At 39.4% G+C, this 20,421-nt stretch overlaps 1 protein-coding gene across 6 annotated transcripts in view; it reads right to left on the minus strand.

Moving 5' to 3' along the window:
* The window catches only part of raph1 (Ras association (RalGDS/AF-6) and pleckstrin homology domains 1), an 89,529-nt gene that overhangs the window by 50,100 nt on the left and 19,008 nt on the right, over positions 1 to 20,421 (minus strand). For all 6 annotated transcript variants that reach the window (XM_062962131.1, XM_008114952.3, XM_062962126.1 and 3 more), the window contains 2 exons: positions 2,233 to 2,352; positions 1,040 to 1,145 (listed from right to left, as the gene is read on the minus strand). In XM_062962131.1, coding sequence (XP_062818201.1) covers positions 1,040 to 1,145; positions 2,233 to 2,352 — 226 coding nt within the window. The remainder of the gene's footprint in view (positions 1 to 1,039; positions 1,146 to 2,232; positions 2,353 to 20,421) is intronic.

Below are 20,421 nucleotides of genomic sequence, written 5' to 3' on the forward strand. Positions count from 1 at the left end.
CATACAAACCTCTCTGGCTGCATAATAGCTGTAGTGGTAGGAAAATAAAAATCCCATTATTTCCGATTCTATCATTCAGAAGCTCATAATAAATCTCTGAGGAAGTTTATTACTTATTTTCCATTCCAGCTGCATAGGAGGTATTTTATTTTACTTTGCTTTTTCAAATGCCATGTAGGCTGAAAATATTTTCTCGTGAATTTTCCCTTGCATATCTGTTTAATTTATTTATTGCACACTTGCATGCTATAAATCAGGCATGGGCAAACTTTGGCTCTCCAGGTGTTTTGGACTTCAACTCCCACAATTCCTAACAGCCTAAGCGGCTGAGGGGGGAAAGGAAAGAGCCTGAGGCTATTAAGAATTGTGGGAGTTGAAGTCCAAAATACCCGGAGAGCCAAAGTTTCATCATGCCTGCTATAAATGCAACAGATATAAATTCTAAGTGAACCTTTTGCTTATGTCATATTACACTACTTCATAATTAACATTTTAAACCATTCAAATTTAATCTTTATTCAAGTTTAATATTTACTACTTTTCACCCCATCTTTATTTAAAAACAAGTTTTCGTCTGTACAGTCTTAGAATTACTACCAATTAAAACCCAAGATACTGCACTTTCAAAATTATATGACTCCTGCAGTAACTGTTGATTTTTAATTACTGATACAATATTATTTCCAATTTAGAACTATCTGATACATATTTTCAAATTTAGACATCTATATTATGTATTTAAATCTGGATAATTAAGAGAAAAGACAAAAAGAATGTATGGAACTTTAGCGAGTATCTTTGTCTTCTATTTTATTAATATTGAGTCAGGATAGTACATCCATGCAAATATTTCAAATATCTTATGTTCATACTCTGGCAACTGAACCCCTCCATTTTGTAAGTAATACAGTTGTGCCTTTATTATGTCTTATAAAAATCCTTCATTTTAACACACACACACACACACACTTTTGTATCAAGAGCACCTTAATTCAGAGTTTCTCTTCCTTTTCGGAAGCCAGTTTAGTACCTATCTTACCATTGAGATTGTACATAGAAAAGCGATAGGAGAAGTTTGCAATATTCGTTTCTTGGCGAAGAGGGGATCTTTTTACAGGTTCCATGGGTTTGTCTGTATCCAAACTCTAAATAAAGGAATCAGAAGAACAAGCAAAATTAGCTACTGTAGTCTAAAACATAAACAAACAAAATGTTCAAAACATAAATGCAAATGTGCTAAAATCACTATTTCAATAAATCTAAAAAAATGAGACACAATGGTGTTACCAAATTCTGGGTGAACTGAGAGCAGCTCACTAAATACTAGTTTTGGGGTTCCTCCTACCATTGGGAACAGATGACCAAACCAACCAGGATTTAAGAACTGAGATTCTAATTCCATATTCACCCTTAATATGGCAGAATTCTCAACTACTCTGGTTTACTAATATATGCAAACTAAGTCAGTATCTACAACATTTTTGATAGTCTGCACTTTTTCAATATTTCAATTTCATCTGTCCAGATACTGAAAATTTTACATCCCCAACGAATTCTTGATACTTTATATTTTGCAATTCGCAATTCATATTCACTGAAGGCTCACAATCAGTATAGATTGTGATCACAAATCAACAATGCACTCATAAAGTAATGTTTGTATGTGTAGATAAGTAGGAGTCTACCAGGGGTTTTATACAGCAGTTCTGGATGTTTAGATTTTTTTATGAAATGCAAAAGGGAGAAAAACAAAGAACCTATTACCCATTCAAATGTCAAAGTAAAAATATTTTCACCAAAGTAAAGAGAAATTGTCAAGATTAGCAACTGATAGGTTAGAAAATATTGTTTTCCTAATTGCCATTCTTAGAAGGCTACTAGCATTATTTTGGTTCCCAATTTGATTTAATTTTTTAAAATCAAAAGTTAGTAGTGTATCCAGTATCATCTTCTGAACAAATCTAATCCTTCTTACTTTTCCAAAACATCATTCTACCTACAGCAAGCTCATAACCACATTGGAATACCACTATCTTACACAATATAAATGTATCCTTCAACAAATATGTCAATTTACCACTTTGTCACCTGTCAGGCAGTACAGCAAGGAATTGTATGTCATCAGTAATGGTATGAACTGCTGTCAACAGCAAAAACAATATACCGTACTAAATTTTAAAATATAATCTCTTGTACTAAGGAATGCCAATAGTATTACAAACAGAATTTAACCTGTGTGAGTTTGTCTAATTCTCCCAACCAAGCTCCAAACATCTTGTCCAAATCCTGATCTTCTTTATCACTGTCCTCTTCAGCACCATGATCAAGTTCTTCATCAGACAGCTGCTCCATCTGAAAGAGAAAACAAAACAAAAAATAAATTAATTTGTATATTACACTACGTTACTACAAAAGAATGATAATGTCTGATCCTTTTCTTAATGTTTCTTTATAAATTAGTGACCACCACAATAAATTATGTTTGAAGTGTTAGAAGATCTATAAGGACTATGAATTGACAAAATTTCATAGGTGTTTTTTTGAAACACTGAGCAATTTGTAGTATCACATAAAATAATGACTGGGAAACACATTCTTCCTGGACACAAATACAGATTAACACCCCTTCATCAACTAAAATGTATTATATGAATGTAAACGGCAATATTGTAGCAGCATTCACTTCCCTGTATACATCAAATCTGTTATCTTTTTAATTAAACACACATTTAAAGCATAAAACACATACAAAGAAAACTATAGAAGAAAATCTGCATACAACAGGGAATCCTCATGAATCTCTAAAACATTTGTACTGTATAAAAATTCAGCCCCACTTTTCATTGAATTCCTAGTTGAATGCAATAACATAAAGATAAGCAGACTGACTTGAAAATTCAGAAAAAATAACCTAATGTTTTATTTAAAAGTTAACTATGTATGGTCTTCTACAAGATGGGAAAAGAAGAAGAGGAATCTAACATCTCTTCGTACTATTTTCTGGAGACATATCCATCTATATATATAAAAGAGTAATGGCATCAGGGCGACGCACAAAACAACAAAAGTAAAGGCCCTCCAACCTTGAAATTTGGCAACATAACCCATCCATGGCTCCAGTAAGATACAGCACAATTAGATGCCAAACACAATCACAGGGCCAACAAAAGCCCAAAAACCGCAACAGGCGATCTGCGCCTGCGCGCACACCGCCCTCTCCTCCCTTCCCGAGCGCGCGCACACACACACACATCATCCTCACCCAGGAGGCCTCACAAACACCTCGCCATAGCTGGGCCTGGGCTGAAGGAAGGAAGGAAGGTGGATTCCTCTGCCCTCTCCCCCCCAATCTCCTCCCCCTCAGGGCCCATGGAGGGTCGCCGAGCAGCCCCCTCCTCTGGCCCCTCTCCCCTCCCCTCAGCACCAGGAAGGCCCCGCGGACCCCTGCCTCACCCTCTCTCCTCCTCCCGGCCTCGGCCTTCCTCCTACCGGGCCCTCCGCAGCGCCGTCTGCACCCTGGCCCGCCTCAAGGACTTCTTCCCCGGTTCTTCTCTGAGGACTTCAAGGTGAGGGAGGAAGAGGACAGCATGGCTCTCGAGCAAGCCTGGACCTCCCCTCCAGTTGTTTTGGGCGCCAACCCCCGCCCTTCCCGGCCTCAGGCCCCTTCCTTTTCCCCCTCACCCGGTTAAACGGCTGACGAGGGAAAAGTAAACAGCCTCAGACCAGGAAGGGTGGAAGTTGGCACCCAAAACAACTCGAGGGAAGGCCCAAGTTGGCCCAGGCTGAGCCCCCCCTTTTCTGTTGTTATTGTGGTTGTTGTTGTTCTCACCCACAAATGACAACCCCTCCAATGCCTCAGCAGCCCCCCTTTTTTCCCTCTCAAGCCCTATCGCCTTCACCTTTCCCTTCCCTGTCAGTAATAATTATTATTAATATAATAATAACTGGTCATCATTTAAGAATGTAATAGTAACCAATAATAATAGTGATTTATTATTGTTATTATAACAGTAATAATCATTCAACAATGCAATAATAACTAATCATAACAAGTTATTATTATTACAACTATAATAAACATTCAAGGCTGTCATAATAATTATTATTATAATACTGATAATCATCCAACAATGTATTAACAATTCAAAATAAGAGTAAATTATTATTATTATTATTATTATTATTATTATTATTATTATTATTATAGTGATAATCATTCACAAATGGAATAATAATTATTAGAACATTGATAATCATTCAACAATATAATAATAACTAATAATAGTAACTTATTATTTTTATAACACTTTGAAATCAGGAAAATTGGGAATGCCACAAAACAAACTATCACAGCCAGCTAACACCTCCCAAGAAAGGATTCTTCCAGAAAGGAAGCTCACAATGCAGTGAAGCAGTGTGTATTACCAGACTCATTATTATTATTATTATTATTATTATTATTATTATTATTATTATTATTATTATTATGTTGCTGTGAACCGTAAAAATGAATACAATCTGGCTCCAAATATTCAAAAACAATAAAATCAATATATAAAAAATACTCTGCTATAATAAAACAGAACAATACAATCTCTAAAATCAAAACACTACATAAAGAACAACAATCTGAAAACAGGGCCATTCCACACAGGAAACAATCAAGGCCAGCTAACACCTCCCAACAAAGTATTCCCATCATCAAAGTCTGGCAAATCCTCTCTTTTCTGAGACACAATAGAGGCACATAAAATATCGCAAACAACACCACTCTCAAAACAAGGGAATTCCAGACAGGAAACAATCAGGGCCAGCTAACATCTCCCAACAAAAAATTCACTCAGCCAGAAAACAGCCAGGCTTTAAAGCTGCAAGCCCATTACATGCTAATAATTTTCCCTAATTCCAACATTCATACTTCCCTCCAACAGACAAAAAACAATCAGAAATATTGTATATTCACAACCTTGAGAAAATAATCTCCCCTGATGACGCAGCGTGTTAAACCGCTGAGCTGCTGAACTTCTGCACCCAAAGGTCGCAGATGAACACAGCCCCCACTATTAGCCCCACCTTCTCCCAACCCAGAAGTTCAAAAACATACAAATGAGAGTAGATGAATAGGTGCCTCTGCGGCGGGAAGGTAACGACGCTCCATGCAGTCATGCTGACCACATGACCTTGGAGGAGTCTACGGACAACGCCAGCTCTTCGGCTTAGAAATGGAGATGAGCACCAACCTCCAGAGTCAGACACGACTGGACTTAATGTCAGGGGGAAACGTTTACCCTTTACCTTAACTACCACCAATTCCTCAATACTTTATTTCCCATACCACCATACTTTGCCACAGCAATGCGTGGCCGGGCACAGCTAGTAATTTTCTATTGGAAGATTATGCATCATTTTAAAATGAGGCTGTATCAGCCATCTTTCCTAATGAGCAGAAACCTCACAAAACATTTCCAGAATCCTGGCATGCATCAAGATGACACAGGCTGATAGCTGTTGCTTTCCCAGCAACAAATTTTGCACAGGAAAAAGATTTGCATAGGCAATATGAGCTGACCAAAAGTTGTACAATATAATACAGAAAGAAATGTGCACTGTCATAAGAGATGCTCCTGGTGCCATTCACCAAGAGCATTTCCAAGTTACACACCTGATCATTCAAGAAACATATAGTGTGATCAATATTAACAAACAAGTAGTGTTCAGTACATAGTTATTGAAGCTAGCTTTTTTGAAGTCAGTTGTGATTAATATTAACCACAGATCAGTCTGGATACCATGGCAAAAGGTTATACAAAAGCAGAATGCAGTCCTCCTGAACTCCTGCTCTTGGCTGCAAAGGAAAAGGGGAAACATAACATAATAGCCCAGGGCTCACTGTACTGCCTTCAGATTGCATCATCATCACATCATCCTCACAGCCATTACATGATAACTAAATAACTGAACTGTGTAAACATTATCAATAAGGATAAAGGCTTGAAATATAAATGGAAGGGTGAACATTCCAATTCCCTTGGACACTCAAGGGGCAGTTAGAAAGAGAGCTTTTGAAAGTAGAATATTTTAAAACACTTGACTGAATGTCTCAGTGTCTGAACAAAGATAGTGGACTTGCTTATTGTCAAAAGTAATTGTCTCTCAGAAGACTATGTTGTGTCTTATTGATTTGTTCTCTTTCAGGTTCTCAAGAACTGAGTATTTTTCAATACATTTTGCTTCAGAAAATATGTTCCTTTTATACTGAGTTACTGGATTATCTCTCAATGTATCAATGGATTACATCAATACAAAATAAACCATTTCATCTGAGATGTCATAGCACTTTTCTTGATATCTTGATTTTTTTTATGAAGATGCCAATCTGTCTTATGACTGCTCACTGTTCAGTCCTATTTTCTGTTTATCTCCCATGAGTGACATCAGAAGTTTCAGGCAGTAATTCCTCAGCTCTTCAATTTCATTTATATGATTTTATTAACTCACATCAATGGCAAAAAATAGGGTATTGCATGTTTCATTGTGAGTGAATCTCTATAAATGGGATTTTTGTTTTTAGATTGAGATTACTTTTTCCAGTTCATAGCTGATAAGGAAGGTAATGGATGTAACCTCGTGCTTACATACATGAGTGACAACATCCTCACTTCATACTGTGCTTTAGCCATTATCCTATAACGTACCCAGTAGAGAAGGCCCCGCCCTTTGTTTCACATGTCTCATTCATAGAATCATAGAATCATAGAATAGTAGCGTTGGAAGAGACCTCATGGGCCATCCAGTCCAACCCCCTGCTAAGAAGCAGGAAATCGCATTCAAAGCACCCCCGACAGATGACCATCCAGCCTCTGCTTAAAAGCCTCCAAAGAAGGAGACTCCACCACAGTCCGGGGGAGAGAGTTCCACTGCTGAACAGCTCTCACAGTGAGGAAGTTCTTCCTGATGTTCAGGTAGAATCTCCTTTCCTGTAGTTTGAAGCCATTGTTCCACGCCCTAGTCTGCAGGGCAGCAGAAAACAAGCTTGCTCCCTCCTCCCTATGACTTCCTTTCATGTATTTGTACATGTCTATCATGTCTCTTCTCAGCCTTCTCTTCTGCAGGCTAAACATGCCCAGTTCTTTAAGCCGCTCCTCATACGGCTTGTTCTCCAGACCCTTGATCATGTTAGTTGCCCTCCTCTGGACGCTTTCCAGCTTGTCAACATCTCCCTTCAATTGCGGTGCCCAGAATTGGACACAGTATTCCAGGTGTGGTCTAACCAAGGCAGAATAGAGGGGTAGTATGACTTCCCTGGATCTAGATGCTATACCCCTATTTATGCAGGCCAGAATCCAGTTGGCTTTTTTAGCAGCCGTATCACATTGTTGGCTCATGTTTAACTTGTTGTCCACATGGACTCCAAGATCTTTTTCGCACATACTGCTGTCGAGCCAGGCGACCCCCATTCTGTATCTTTGCATTTCATTTTTTCTGCTGAAGTGAAGTATCTTTCATTTGTCCCTGTTGAACTTCATTTTGTTAGTTTCGACCCATCTCTCTAATCTGTCAAGATCATTTTGAATTCTGCTCCTGTCTTCTGGAGTGTTGGCTATCCCTCTCAGTTTGGTGTCATCTGCAAACTTGATGATCATGCCTTCTAACCCTTCGTCTAAGTCGTTAATAAAGATATTGAACAGAACCAGGACCAGGACGGAACCCTGTGGCACTCCACTCGTCACTTCTTTCCAAGACGACGCACTGGTAAGCATCCTTTGGGTTCGTTTGCTTAGCCAATTACAGATCCAACTAACCGTAGTTTTGTCTAGCCCACATTTTACTAGTTTGCCAGAAGGTCGTGGGGGACTTTGTCGAAGGCCTTACTGAAATCCAGGTATGCTACATCCACAGCGTTCCCTGTATCGACCCAACTCGTAACTCTACTAGTTCCTTCAATACTCTTGGATGTAGCTGATCTGGCCCTGGGGACTTGAATTCGTTTAGAGAGGCCAGGTGTTCCTGGATAACTTGTTTCCCTATTTGGGGTTGGATTTCCCCCAATCCTTCGTCCATTCCATGTTGCCGAAGTTGAAGATGGCTTTCTTTTTGTGAGAAGACTGAGGCAAAGAAGGCATTAAGTAGTTCTGCCTTTTCCCTGTCCCTTGACACCATCACCCCATCTTCTCCTCGCAGAGGCCCTATTGCCTCCTTTTTCTTCCTTTTTCTACCGACGTAAGTCAAAAAGCCTTTTTTGTTGTTTTTAATGTCCCTGGCAAGCCTGAGCTCATTTTGTGCTTTAGGCTTGCGAACCTTTTCCCTACAGGAGTTGGCTATATGTTTGAATTCTTCTTTGGTGATTTCTCCCCTTTTCCATTTCTTGTGCATGTCTCTTTTGAGTCTTAGCCTGGTTAGAAGTTCTTTGGACATCCATTCTGGCTTCTTCACACTTGTCTTATTTTTTATCTTTGTTGGCAGTATTTGCATTTGCGCCTTGAGTATTTCACTTTTAAAAAACTCCCATCCATCCTTAACTCTCTTGTCTTTTAATATTGTCCATGGAATGCTGCTCAGTGTTTCCTTTATTTTTTGAAAGTCAGCTCTCTTAAAGTCCAGAATGTGTGTTTGACTTGTCTTAGTTTCAGCCTTCCTTTGTATTGCAAACTGCAGGAGCACATGGTCACTTGCCCCTAAGGATCCAACCACTTTGACTGTATTGATCAGGTCTTCCACATTTGTTAAGATTAGATCAAGAGTAGCCGATCCCCTTGCTGCCTCTCCTACCTTCTGGACCATAAAATTGTCTGCAAGGCAAGTGAGGAATTTGTTGGACTTTGTACTCTTGGCTGAGTTTGTTTTCCAGCAGATATCGGGATAGTTGAAATCGCCCATGACTACTATATCTCTTCTTTGTGCCTGTTTGGTCAGCTCTTGACAGAAGGCTTCATCAAGTCCTTCATCCTGACTCAGAGGTCTGTAGTAGACGCCCATGACGAGATCTTTTTGAGTCCCGATTCTCTTGATTCTTATCCAGATGCTTTCAAGCTGGTTTCCCGGATTACAGTCTTGCATTTCTTTTGCAATGTAACTGTTTTTGTCATATAAAGCTACTCCCCCTCCTCTCCCCTTTGTTCTATTTCTGTGAAAGAGGTTATAGCCCTCAATGGCTACATTCCAGTGATGGGAGTCATCCCACCAGGTTTCAGTGATGCCTATGACATCGTACATGTGGTGCTGTGCTAAAAGTTGGAGTTCATCTTGCTTATTTCCCATGCTCTGAGCATTAGTGTAAAGACATGTAAGCCCCTGTGATCTTCCCCCGAGCTATTTATTTTGGATTATTGTGCTCTCGGTACTTGGTCCTTGCTGTGTTTGTGCAGCCCTCCGTTTAGCCTTTTGGCAGTTCCCTGTGGTCGTGGGTAATATAGTGTTCGCCAGGCTGTTGTTCCCCTCCGCCAGTGGATCTAGTTTAAAGTGCGCCTGATGAGGTTTGCGAGTCTGTGCTCAAAAAGATATTTTCCAACTTGTGTGAGATGCACCCCATCACTTGCCAGTAGGCCATCCTCCTGGAAGAGTAGGACATGTCAAGGAAGCCAAAACGCTCCTCCTGACACCATTTTTTGAGCTAATTATTGACCTGTACTATTTTTCTGGCTCTTGTAGAGCCGTGTCCAACAACGGGGGGAAGGGATGAAAAGATCACATGTACATTACACAGTTTTAGCTTTGTTCCGAGAGATCAAAAATCATTTGTGATCTTTTGAAAAGTATGCCTAGCGGTGTCATTGGTTCCTACATGAATCAACATAAGGGGAGGGTGATGGAGCTTTAGGAGCCTGGTGAGCCTCTGAGTGATATGGTGTATTTTTGCTCCGGGAGGCAGCATATTTCTCGAGCCATCCCATCCAGTCTGGAAATGATGGCTTCCGTTCCTCTAAGGAGGGAGTCACCTACTACCCAGACCTGTTTCCTTTGAGGATTGACAGGGTCCCTTTTGTGCAAGATAGTGTGTAGGAAGAGTGTTCCAGTTGAAGTGAATCGTGTAGGTGTAAAGTGTTGTCCTCCTCCTCGACATCCCCAGTGCATTCATCAATGACAATCCATTGAGATGTGTCCAAGAGCCCATCACTCTCCCAAGGGTGTTCCTGTTGCACCTGGTTTACGATTGGGAATGGAGCATCTGCATGATTGTGTAAGTGTGAATGTGGTGATGCATCGCCCCTGTCAGGGCTATCTGCCGTGCATTGATTAAGGGTGGCCCACTGAGTGGTATCTAAGTAACTGTGGTCCTCCACAAGATGTTTCCTGATCAGATGTTAGTGGTGTAAGAATTTGGAATCTGCTGTGTAAGTCAAGCTGAGCAGAAATATTCTGCGGAGGCTGCCTGGTCCTGTGTCTCTTTCTACGGGTGACCTCCTTCCAAGCCTGAGGGTTGTGGATATTCGAATAGATCTCCCCATAAAGTTCCTCATCATGCTGTTGGTGTGATGCGGGTCATGTATCTAGAATAATGTGTTGTGCAGTGTCCAAGAAGAGCTCGAGTTCCTGAATGTCCTTAAGGGTCTTAATACAGTCCTCGAGTTGATCCATCAGAGTCATCTGTTTGCATTTGGAGCAGATGTAGTTGACTAGTTTTTGTGTGAAAAAGCGGAACATGCCACAGCTGGTGCATGTGATGGGAAAGTTTTGCTTTTGTTGCATCTCTTGGTGAGTGAGGTGTCCTAGTGGGATCTTTATACAGTTAGGTAATATGAACACACTTTATGTGCAGACTGCCAAAAACTACCTCTGTGTATTTGCTTATGTTGTTTTGTTTTCTGTATGTACTGTAAAGGATAGTTAGTAAAGGTGTCTTTTTCACGCGTGCCTAACGGCGTGTGCGACACTGGCTAATATTTATTTATTTATTTATTTATTTATATCATTTCTACCCCGCCCTTCTCACCTAAGGGGACTAATATAGCTTCCCCAATCACTCAATTAACAGGGGACAATGCCTGTTGTCAATCAACTTAAGTACCTGGCTCTCTTTCAATACAACAGTCACACAACAGTAAGACTTTGACCACAGGAGCCAAGCCCACACTCAGTTTCCAATCTTAGCCAAATCTTACCTGAAGCCAGGGAGCAAAGATGTCCTCTTGCTGCCTCAACTTCTGCGAGAACCAAATTCGTGCTTTTGTACCATACCGTTTATTCATATTGCACGGTACCACAGACCCCTGCCCACACAGATGAAGCAGTGAAATGAAAGGGAAAGCAGCACAAAACCACTTGCTTTGCTGCTGTTCATTCCTCTGCCTGCCTCGCTTGTTCCCTCTTGCCTGTCTCAGTGCCTGCCTTGTAGCCTGCTTATTCTTTAAGCTCAGGTCTCCTCCGCAGGCAGATCGAGAGGGGGACCTCTCAGAATCAGTGGTACCTTAAGCCCTGCCTTTAAGCTCAGGTCTCCACCGCAGGCAATTGAGAGGAAAGCTTCTTAGAATCATTGGTATCTTAAGCTCTTAAGTTAGAGGGTGGGACCAGCAGGAAAAGAGGGAATGTTTTTAAGGAGCTTTTATGTATAGAAAGAAAAGAAAATCCCTAAAATTTGGGGGATGACCCAAACTTTGCATGAATTGGAGGGTTAAAAGTGATAGATATGCCCTCCATGTGTGGTGATTTTCACCCCTCTAGCCCTAAAACTGAGCAGAAGGGAAGCCCGGGCAGCCCATCCATTGCTGCCAATGGGAAAAATGCATTTGTATAATCAGATGGTAAAACAAAAGAGCAAATTTGAATGGGCACAGGTTTCGGAAGTGGCAGACAGACATGGAAATGGGGCCATATGAATGGAACAAACAGAAATGATTAGCGATTTTATACAAATGCACAAGACTAGTACACACTAATGTCATCAGTAATGGACTGGATGAGGGCAAACAAACTGAAACTTAATCCAGACAAGACAGAGGTACTCCTGGTCACACTCCCCCTGTGTAGGTAACCAATTAAGTGTAGACAACAAATTGTCAATGGGATATAGAAATCTGCACACACAGTATACACTTTTCTACAAGTGAATTATCTCCGGACAAAATAGTTTGAGATGTATTTTTATATATCTAATTTATAAGCTGTCTTCAATGATTTCAAATATCTCAATTTAATAATTCATCTACACTGAATATTTTAATATTTTGTCTACTGTGAGAATTTGTTCCTGAGAAAGATCATTTACATTTACTGTGATTGAAAGACCAGGGTAAGTTTTACTTTATGGATAAATTTGAATCTCCTTCTCATTCTCCAAAAACATGGTAAATTAAAAGAACAGCCAGTACATTCTCCTTCAGCACCTGTGAGAAGGTTTAACAACAGCCAACTTCAGAAAATCCGAAAAGACCAACTACTCTGCAGATTATCTTCTAAGAGAAGAGAAGGCACTAAAATGCTAGAACAGTGGCAGTAAGACCAGCAAGAAGAACATCTGAAGAATGTAGAGTGAAAAATGAACACAGTAACATCTTTATTCATGCCTGCATCCTGCAAATCCAAAAGGAGCAGCTTGCCAAATGCAAGAAAAGGAAAAGCTTTATCTTTTAGTTCTTGATTTTCTGGACAAGGACATCAGTCAGAAAACATGAGTGGTTATTATACGAGTAAAAACTACAGTAATAATATTCTATCAATACATTTTAAACCATTGAATGCATTCTGAAGTGCTTTCTTACTAAAATAATAAGAAAGTTAATAGTACCACTCACCATAAATTGGTATTTTACAAACCTTTACTACCACAGAGCTATTTCTAGTACACAAAGGAGGAAGTTCAGGCAGGATGTGTATGTAGTGAGCATTTCATTGTTGATGTGGTTTTTTTCTGAAGACTGAAACAGCTGTTACCGTATAAGAAGAGTCTGATTATTATTGTGTGAAAAAATGTTTGAAACCAAATGAATAGTCCTCATTAATTAATAATGTTGGCTTCATAAAAGGAAAGAAAATTTTACCTTTTGAAATGTAGGCAATGAAGTTAATATTGCCAAAGCAGCATAGAACATCACTGCTCTACAGATTCCCTCAAAGGAAACACAACTAAATAAATCCTTTGTTCTAGTTTTGGGTGCACATACATAATTTTAAAATCTGGGAGGAGGCATACATGTTGCTAACCTTTTCAATAGTTCTGAAGGTAATATTCCCTGGCCATCAATCCATGTTCTGTTTGCCCAAGGCTCAGAGAATCATTAGTCGTAGTACACGCTTTCAAGCCAACAGCAGCACTATTAATTTCATAGGTTGTCTAAATCATAAACTTTGTTATGGCAACCAGCATGGAAAGTATCTAGTATAGTCCAACTTTGGGGAAAAAGGGCCACGCCCGAGTTACAAACATTTGACTTACAAATGACTCATAGTTAAGAACTGGGGTGAGACAACAAGAAGTGAGAGAAATCTACCACTCGGAAGGGAAATTCACTCTTGGAATAGTTATCATGGGAAAAAGGTGTCTCCATTGAAGCTTTATTAACCAATCTTTGTATCCACAACGAGCGATTTTTTTTTCAAAATTCAGTTATCACAGGGACAGAAAGTGAGGTGAAATCTTCTGAACACAGATAGCAAAACAATTACCACAGGGGTCTTTGCCCTTCCCTGTGCTCTCTAAAGCCTAGATAGATAGATAGATAGTTTTGGCTGGAGTTACACTTCAAAAATGTACTTGTTCCGACTTAAAAGCAAATTTAACTTAAGAACAAACATACAAAGCCTACAGATCTTGTTTGTAATTTGGGGACTGCCTGTACTGGCAATGTAGCAAGTAAGATACTTTTCAAAATGGTGACAGACTACTGCTTAACAGAGCCACCAACAATTATCCTAAAATAGAAGAGATTATTTTCACACAGCCCGGTACAGATTCCTCATTAAAATTCCATCACAAAGGAAAAGAAATAAATGGGACATAGTGATTATAACACCCTTCCCTGTACCATAGGAAAAATAGCTATAACAAAGGACAGAAATAGTAAGAAGATTCATAAATTCCCTATCATGACATTTCTGTAGCATCACTAGCCCATGCAACTTTGTGAGGCAATGGAATAAATTCCAATATGGTCTACTGGAAAGCAAAAACAAACAAACAAACCAGAAATAGTGCCTTACCTGCAATCACACAATATTTGACATTATGGAGGGAAATCATTCTTCTACTTAAAGAAATTGCTACAGTTTGAACAATGGTATGATGTTTCTTTTAAGTTTACAAACCACAAAGTTGTTCTAATGATCTAATTAATATAAATTTAACTCTTTCAGAATTAGAACTTTTGTTGTGACTAGATTAGTTAAAATCTACTTGCCCATCCTTGAACTAGGATGATATTTTTGGCTAGGACCAAGCTTTAACAGATGGCAACATACAGGAAGTTGCCAAATTCTGGAATATTCCTTCACTCAAAAGAGGGCTGAAAATTCATCCACAAACCAAACTTTGCTGACTTACACTTATTAATTTTGGTCAGCAGAATAACTTAACCCTTTTCTATATCAAACAAACTAGAAAACCAAAACTTTTAGCAAAGGAAACCAAGAACTCAACAAACTGGTAAAAAAATGGAAACTTGCCATGTTGTCACACAACTGAAAAGCTAAGCAGTTTCAGATGACAATGTGAATAGAATGCTCAGTCCTTCCACCATTCAGTGGGTCTAAGTGTAGAATAAAATAATAAAGCTGAGGAAGTTTACAAATATTTGATGTGGAAGTTTACAGAGGTGGCAACATATAACCATCTGTAAAGAAGTTAGCCTATGTGTAAATCTGTCAGTAATTTGTTAAAACCACATACAACATACATAAATAAAATCAGACTGACACTATCCATGGACTAACTGAGGGAGGGCATGGACATTTATTTGTCAGTGGAAGCAAAATTATTGAAATGTGGGGATACAGAAATGCTGACTCAGTATGTAGTCAGACCAAGAGGTTTAAAAAAGCAGCAGTGATCAATCACTGCTCAAACAGAGATTTCTAGAGGTTGCTTTTACAAAGTTATTATTAGTAGCATATTTATATTTATATTTTGCTTTTCCTCTCTAAAAAATTAATGCATTTTTATTTTTTTGAGTGGCATTTTAGACATTTTCCACTTACTTCAGGGCAAAGTATTCAATCTGGGGTAACCAGATCAACCAAACACAGAGGTCTACTACCATATCAGTTTAAGCAGTTCTCTAGAGTTTATTTGATTACGGTGAAAAATGCTTTTCAGAGAACAAGGAGATAGAAACAAGATGGCAATCCATCAGCCAGCAACTGGCACTTCACCAACTCTATAATTCAACAAAAAAAATCCCTTATCCCAAATTTCCACATCCTGAAACAGTACTTGAATTTCAAAGATCTCTCCTGCCTCGGCAACACCCCAAAGTGGAAATCTCTCTTAAATTCTAAGAAAATATACTTTGGTAGCCTGGGAAGCCGTCACGAATGGGTGATGGTGAACTCAGCTTCTCATAGTCCAATTTCTCTCTCTCTCTCTCTCTCTCTCTCTCACACACACACACACACACACACACACACACTTGATCCAGCACACAATTATTTCAAAGATGGAACCATCCTACCTTCACAATCTGTAGAATCTCTAAAAAAAATTCTGGAAATTGTTCAAACTTTGTTTTTGTTTGTTTGTTTGTTTGTTTGTTTGTTGAGTCAGCAAGTTTCTGGCTCTTTTACCCTTTTCAGTTCATAGTTCAGTTCATAGCCAGACAAACATAACTTTTTAGATTTTTTGCCATGTGAGATATTGTTAGTTTGTACAATGTGGGTACTTATCCAGTAAAACTCCAGAGGCGCTGCCAAATTCCTTTCAACAACGACTCAGTATCAGCGTTTCAACTGTGGTATGTTTTTGTTTTTATAAAGATGAACACAATCTTCTAGCTGCTGTAGTTTAAAAAATTCTGAATATACAAAATATATAATTATAGCTGACATAGTAAACTAACCCCAACTACAATCAGATTAATGTTTCTAGTTAATTCTTGTTAGGCTAACAGCCTGTTTTAGCGTAACTATAGGTACATGCCTTCACAAAAAAAATCCTACAGAAGTATAAATAATGGTTCATAGAAGTCTTCCCCCTTTAGAAGCAGATTTCACTGGACTTTTAGTCATACAATGGAATCCCTTCCCAAACCTAGTATCTTCCACCAAATTCATATAGAAGTGGGAAAGTACATCCTAACTCAGTCCCTTAATAGATCATCAGTCCTTAATATGCAATTATTCAAGACAGTGCATGGCAATTAATGGCTTCATTAAGCTTTCTATTTTTATTGCCTATCCAACACTTGCAAGGAAAACCAAAACCAGAAAAGAAATGAAAGGCTAATAAACGCCTGGCAACCTATAGTAGTGAGGGTGGTGTGGATTCCACTTGATTCCACAAGTGGTGCAGGCAAGTCCTACAATCAAGGATGGGAAACTTAGAGCCCTCCAGATCTTGTTGGATAGCAAGTTCCACCCGAGGCCCAATCAGAACAGTCAGTCATGAAGGCTGGTGAGAATAAGAGCTGCAAAAATGACCTTTTTGGTTATTGGTCTCAGACCCACCTGCCAGCATATCCAAAAAGGTATCTTTTCTGAGCTCTAGTGGGAACTTTAGCCCAAATACATCTGAGAATAGACAAATTGCCATATCTTACTCTACCTCAAGAGAACACCATAAAACCCATTTTGTATCAGATAACAAAGTTGAGGTGCAGAAAGATACATTTTTTTGTTGAGTATCAAGAGCTATAAGAGTAATCCTGGTGGGAATATGTTTGGACAGAAAAACAAGAAAATTCATGACCATTCATCATTCACTGCACCCTCGCAGTGATGTTGACCGGCTATATCTGCCTACAAGATCAGGTGGCAAAGGACTCTTACAAGTAAAACAAGCAGTCAAAGAAGAAGAACATGCCCTGGCAGAATATGTAAAGCAAAGTGAAGAACCTGCTTTGATTGAAGTCAAAAATCAGAAACTCCTCAAAGCACAGCAGACAAAAAACCAGTACAAGAAACCAGCACTACAAACTAGAGCTGACAGCTGGCACAACAAAACATTGCATGGAAAGTTCCTTGACAAAACTGAAGGAAAAGCTAATAAGGAGAAGACCTGGCTATGGCTCACGAATGGGACACTGAAGAAGGAGACAGAAGGCCTGATCCTTGCAGCCCAGGAGCAAGCTATCAAAACAAATGCAATTAAGGCCAAGATCGAAAAATCAACTGATGACCCAAAATGCAGACTGTGCAAGGAAACTGACGAAGCCATTGATCATATCTGCAGCTGTAAGAAAACCGCGCAGACAGACTGCAAACAGAGGCACAACTATGTGGCCCAAATGATTCATTGGAAATTATGCCTCAAGTACCACCTCCTAGCAGTAAAGAACTGGTGGGATCACAAACCTGCAAAAGTATTGGAAAATGAGCACGCAAAGATACTGTGGGACTTCCGAATCCAGACTGACAAAGTTCTGGAACACAACACATCAGACATCACAGTTGTGGAAAAGAAAAAGGTTTGGATCATTGATGTTGCCATCCCAGGTGACAGTCGCATTGACAAAAACAACAGGAAAAACTCAGCCGCTATCAGGACCTCAAGATTGAACTTCAAAGACTCTGGCAGAAACCAGTGCAGGTGGTCCCGGTGGTGATCAGCACATTGGGTGCTGTGCCAAAAGATCTCAGCTGGCATTTGGAAACAATAGACATTGCCAAAATTACAATCTGCCAACTGCAAAAGGCCGCCCTACTGGGATCTGCGTGCATCATCCGAAAATACATCACACAGTCCTAGACACTTGGTAAGTGTTCGACTTGTGATTTTGTGAAACGAAATCCAGCATATCTATCTTGTTTGCTGTGTCTTATAATAATAATAATAATAATAATAATAATAATAATAATAACCCCTGCTCCCATTTCACTGGCGAAGGAGATCATTCCCTTTCAACTTCTGAGCCTAAAACATACTTGATAGGACTGAGAAAAGACAAGAAATGTTAAAACTCCTATTGGAGAAAGAGGCAACTAACATTTGGGGACATTTTCCACACAAGTTTCCAAACAACCTGCAGATGACACTCTTATGATTGCTTCCCTAGGTGGTAATCATCCTGAGGTAAGGAGGCCTTTACATCCCTCTAAGATAAGTCAGTGGTCCTCAAACTACGGCCCAAACTAGGGCAGGCGGCTCGCTCACTTGCTTACCGGGCAAGCAAGGGTGTCTTCTTCCCTAGCTGCAGGAGCAGAGGCAACCAGGGCAACAGGGCAGGAACCAAGCAAGGGGCCCGCTGGTAAGAGAGGCTTCACTCTCCCCGGGGCTTGCAAGGGGCAGAAGGGCCATTTAATTATTAAAATAATGTTTAGATATTAAAATAAAAATAGTGCCCCTACTTCACGGATTTCCACTTATTGCGGGTGGTCCTGGAACGTATCCCCCACGATAAGTGAGGGAACACAGTATAGGCTTTGGATAGCATAGGGAAGGGTGAACACCTCTGTGGTGTTTCCTTTGCTGTCTATGCCCCTGTTCAAAAGATTTCGCCTCACTTTCTGTCTCTGTGATAATCGGATTTTGAAAAAAATTGGCTTATTGTGGAAACAAGAAGATACCTTTTTCCCATGATAAGTCTTTCAGGAGTGAATTTACCTTCTGAGGGGTAGATTTCTCTCACTTCTTGTTGTCTCACTTTGGTTCTTAACTATGGCTTGTTTGTAAGTTGGGGCTGCATGTCTTCTTTTTGTGTGTGTGAGCATGTTTGATTGGACCTCATGCTATATGCAATCTCATGTCTACATGCTCAGACACTAAAATCCATTAAGAGCTCACAGCTTAATTCTCAACCTTATCTACACAGTTCCAATTATAAAATACTAACCACAACATGGCTACCTTTCTTCTCAAGACACAGCCAGATTCTTGGTCCACAGTAGCCACGGTAATAGGAAATTTGATACTGTCTACATGCTAAGCGTTATTTTCCAGGTTTTGCTAGATTTTGGGCTGATGGTCTGACCATTATAAACCACCTTTTTCTCTAACACTTTTTCATTACAGATAGGTAGACTTTTCTGCACATACCAAAAAGTGATGCCTATATATACAGACTTCAAAATACAACCACTAGAGTTTGTAGAGAAATGGAAAAACCAGGATGCGAGAAGACACCTGCAATTTTGAATTCTCATCTGCAACAGTAGTTTAAGGGAGTCGTCCTTCCTGCATAATTATCTAGCTAATTATTAAGCAAAAACAGTGTTGCAACTGTTCAATTTTACTGCTTGAAGCAAAGGCAGTTCTTTATCTTATTGAATAAAACATAGCTGAAAGGATGGCAAACCTTCTGCTTCGTCTGTGTATGATAAAAAAAACCACACACAGTCTGGCTGGCACAGTAACAGCAATAGCATTTTAGCAGGTCTCTACAAGTACTTGTTCACTAATACAAAAGGTAAACAACTTGGTCAGCACAGGCAGGCACAAAAGAAATGCAGACATTTTCATCTATATGAACACAGTGGGAAAGTCCACTACATAGGAATAACAAAATAAATTTAACTTTTGCTAATAAAAACTATCAGTCCTATAAATCACTGGCATGTTCTGTTCATGATCTGCCTCCCTCTGAATATGAGAGAATTGGCTACCGAAGGTCACCCAGTGGGTTTCCAAGGATGAGCAGGGATTCAAACCCTGTCATAGCCATTACACTATACTAGCTCCCAAAGAATGGTTTACATTCAACATCATAAATACAAAACAAGTTTTTTTTTCTACATAGTCTACATTAGTGGTGTTCTTTAGATTTCGTTGAGGCACTATGATTGATTTCATGTTCTTAAACAGCTTTACTCTAATTTTTGAAATTAGTAGATCATCCTGATCTTGTTTTGGCTGAGGATGCAATCTCTCGATCTTCTAAATCCAATTATATAATCTATATATAATCTATTTGATTTTTATATCGACCATCTGGTGATGTTGATGTACACAGTTTCCTGTTGGGTTGCCTAAAGAGTATGTTTGCAAAGAACAATCTATTGGGTTTATGAAATTTGACAAATTTTCTCTCATCCTTTATTTCTTGATTCTATGCCTAGTTCTCCAACAATGTTAAGTTCTACATCTGTATCCTACTTTTACATTTTAGTCACTAAGATTATCGATGTATCCTGTTATGCTGTGTGATCAAATTCCTCCTGAACATAAATATGAAATGTTTTGATGCCTTATATTGCTAAATTTCCCCTGCAGTCAGACTGCACTATAAACTCTACCAATTTGTCTTGATCCAATTTTTGTTTGTATCTAAAAGCATTGCAATAGAAGGGAATATTTGGCATTTAGGAATAGGAAGTATATACAAGCTCTGTTTCTTCAGGTCC

The sequence above is a fragment of the Anolis carolinensis genome, chromosome 1 (assembly GCF_035594765.1).
Source record: "Anolis carolinensis isolate JA03-04 chromosome 1, rAnoCar3.1.pri, whole genome shotgun sequence".
Taxonomy (NCBI): Eukaryota; Metazoa; Chordata; class Lepidosauria; order Squamata; family Dactyloidae; genus Anolis; species Anolis carolinensis.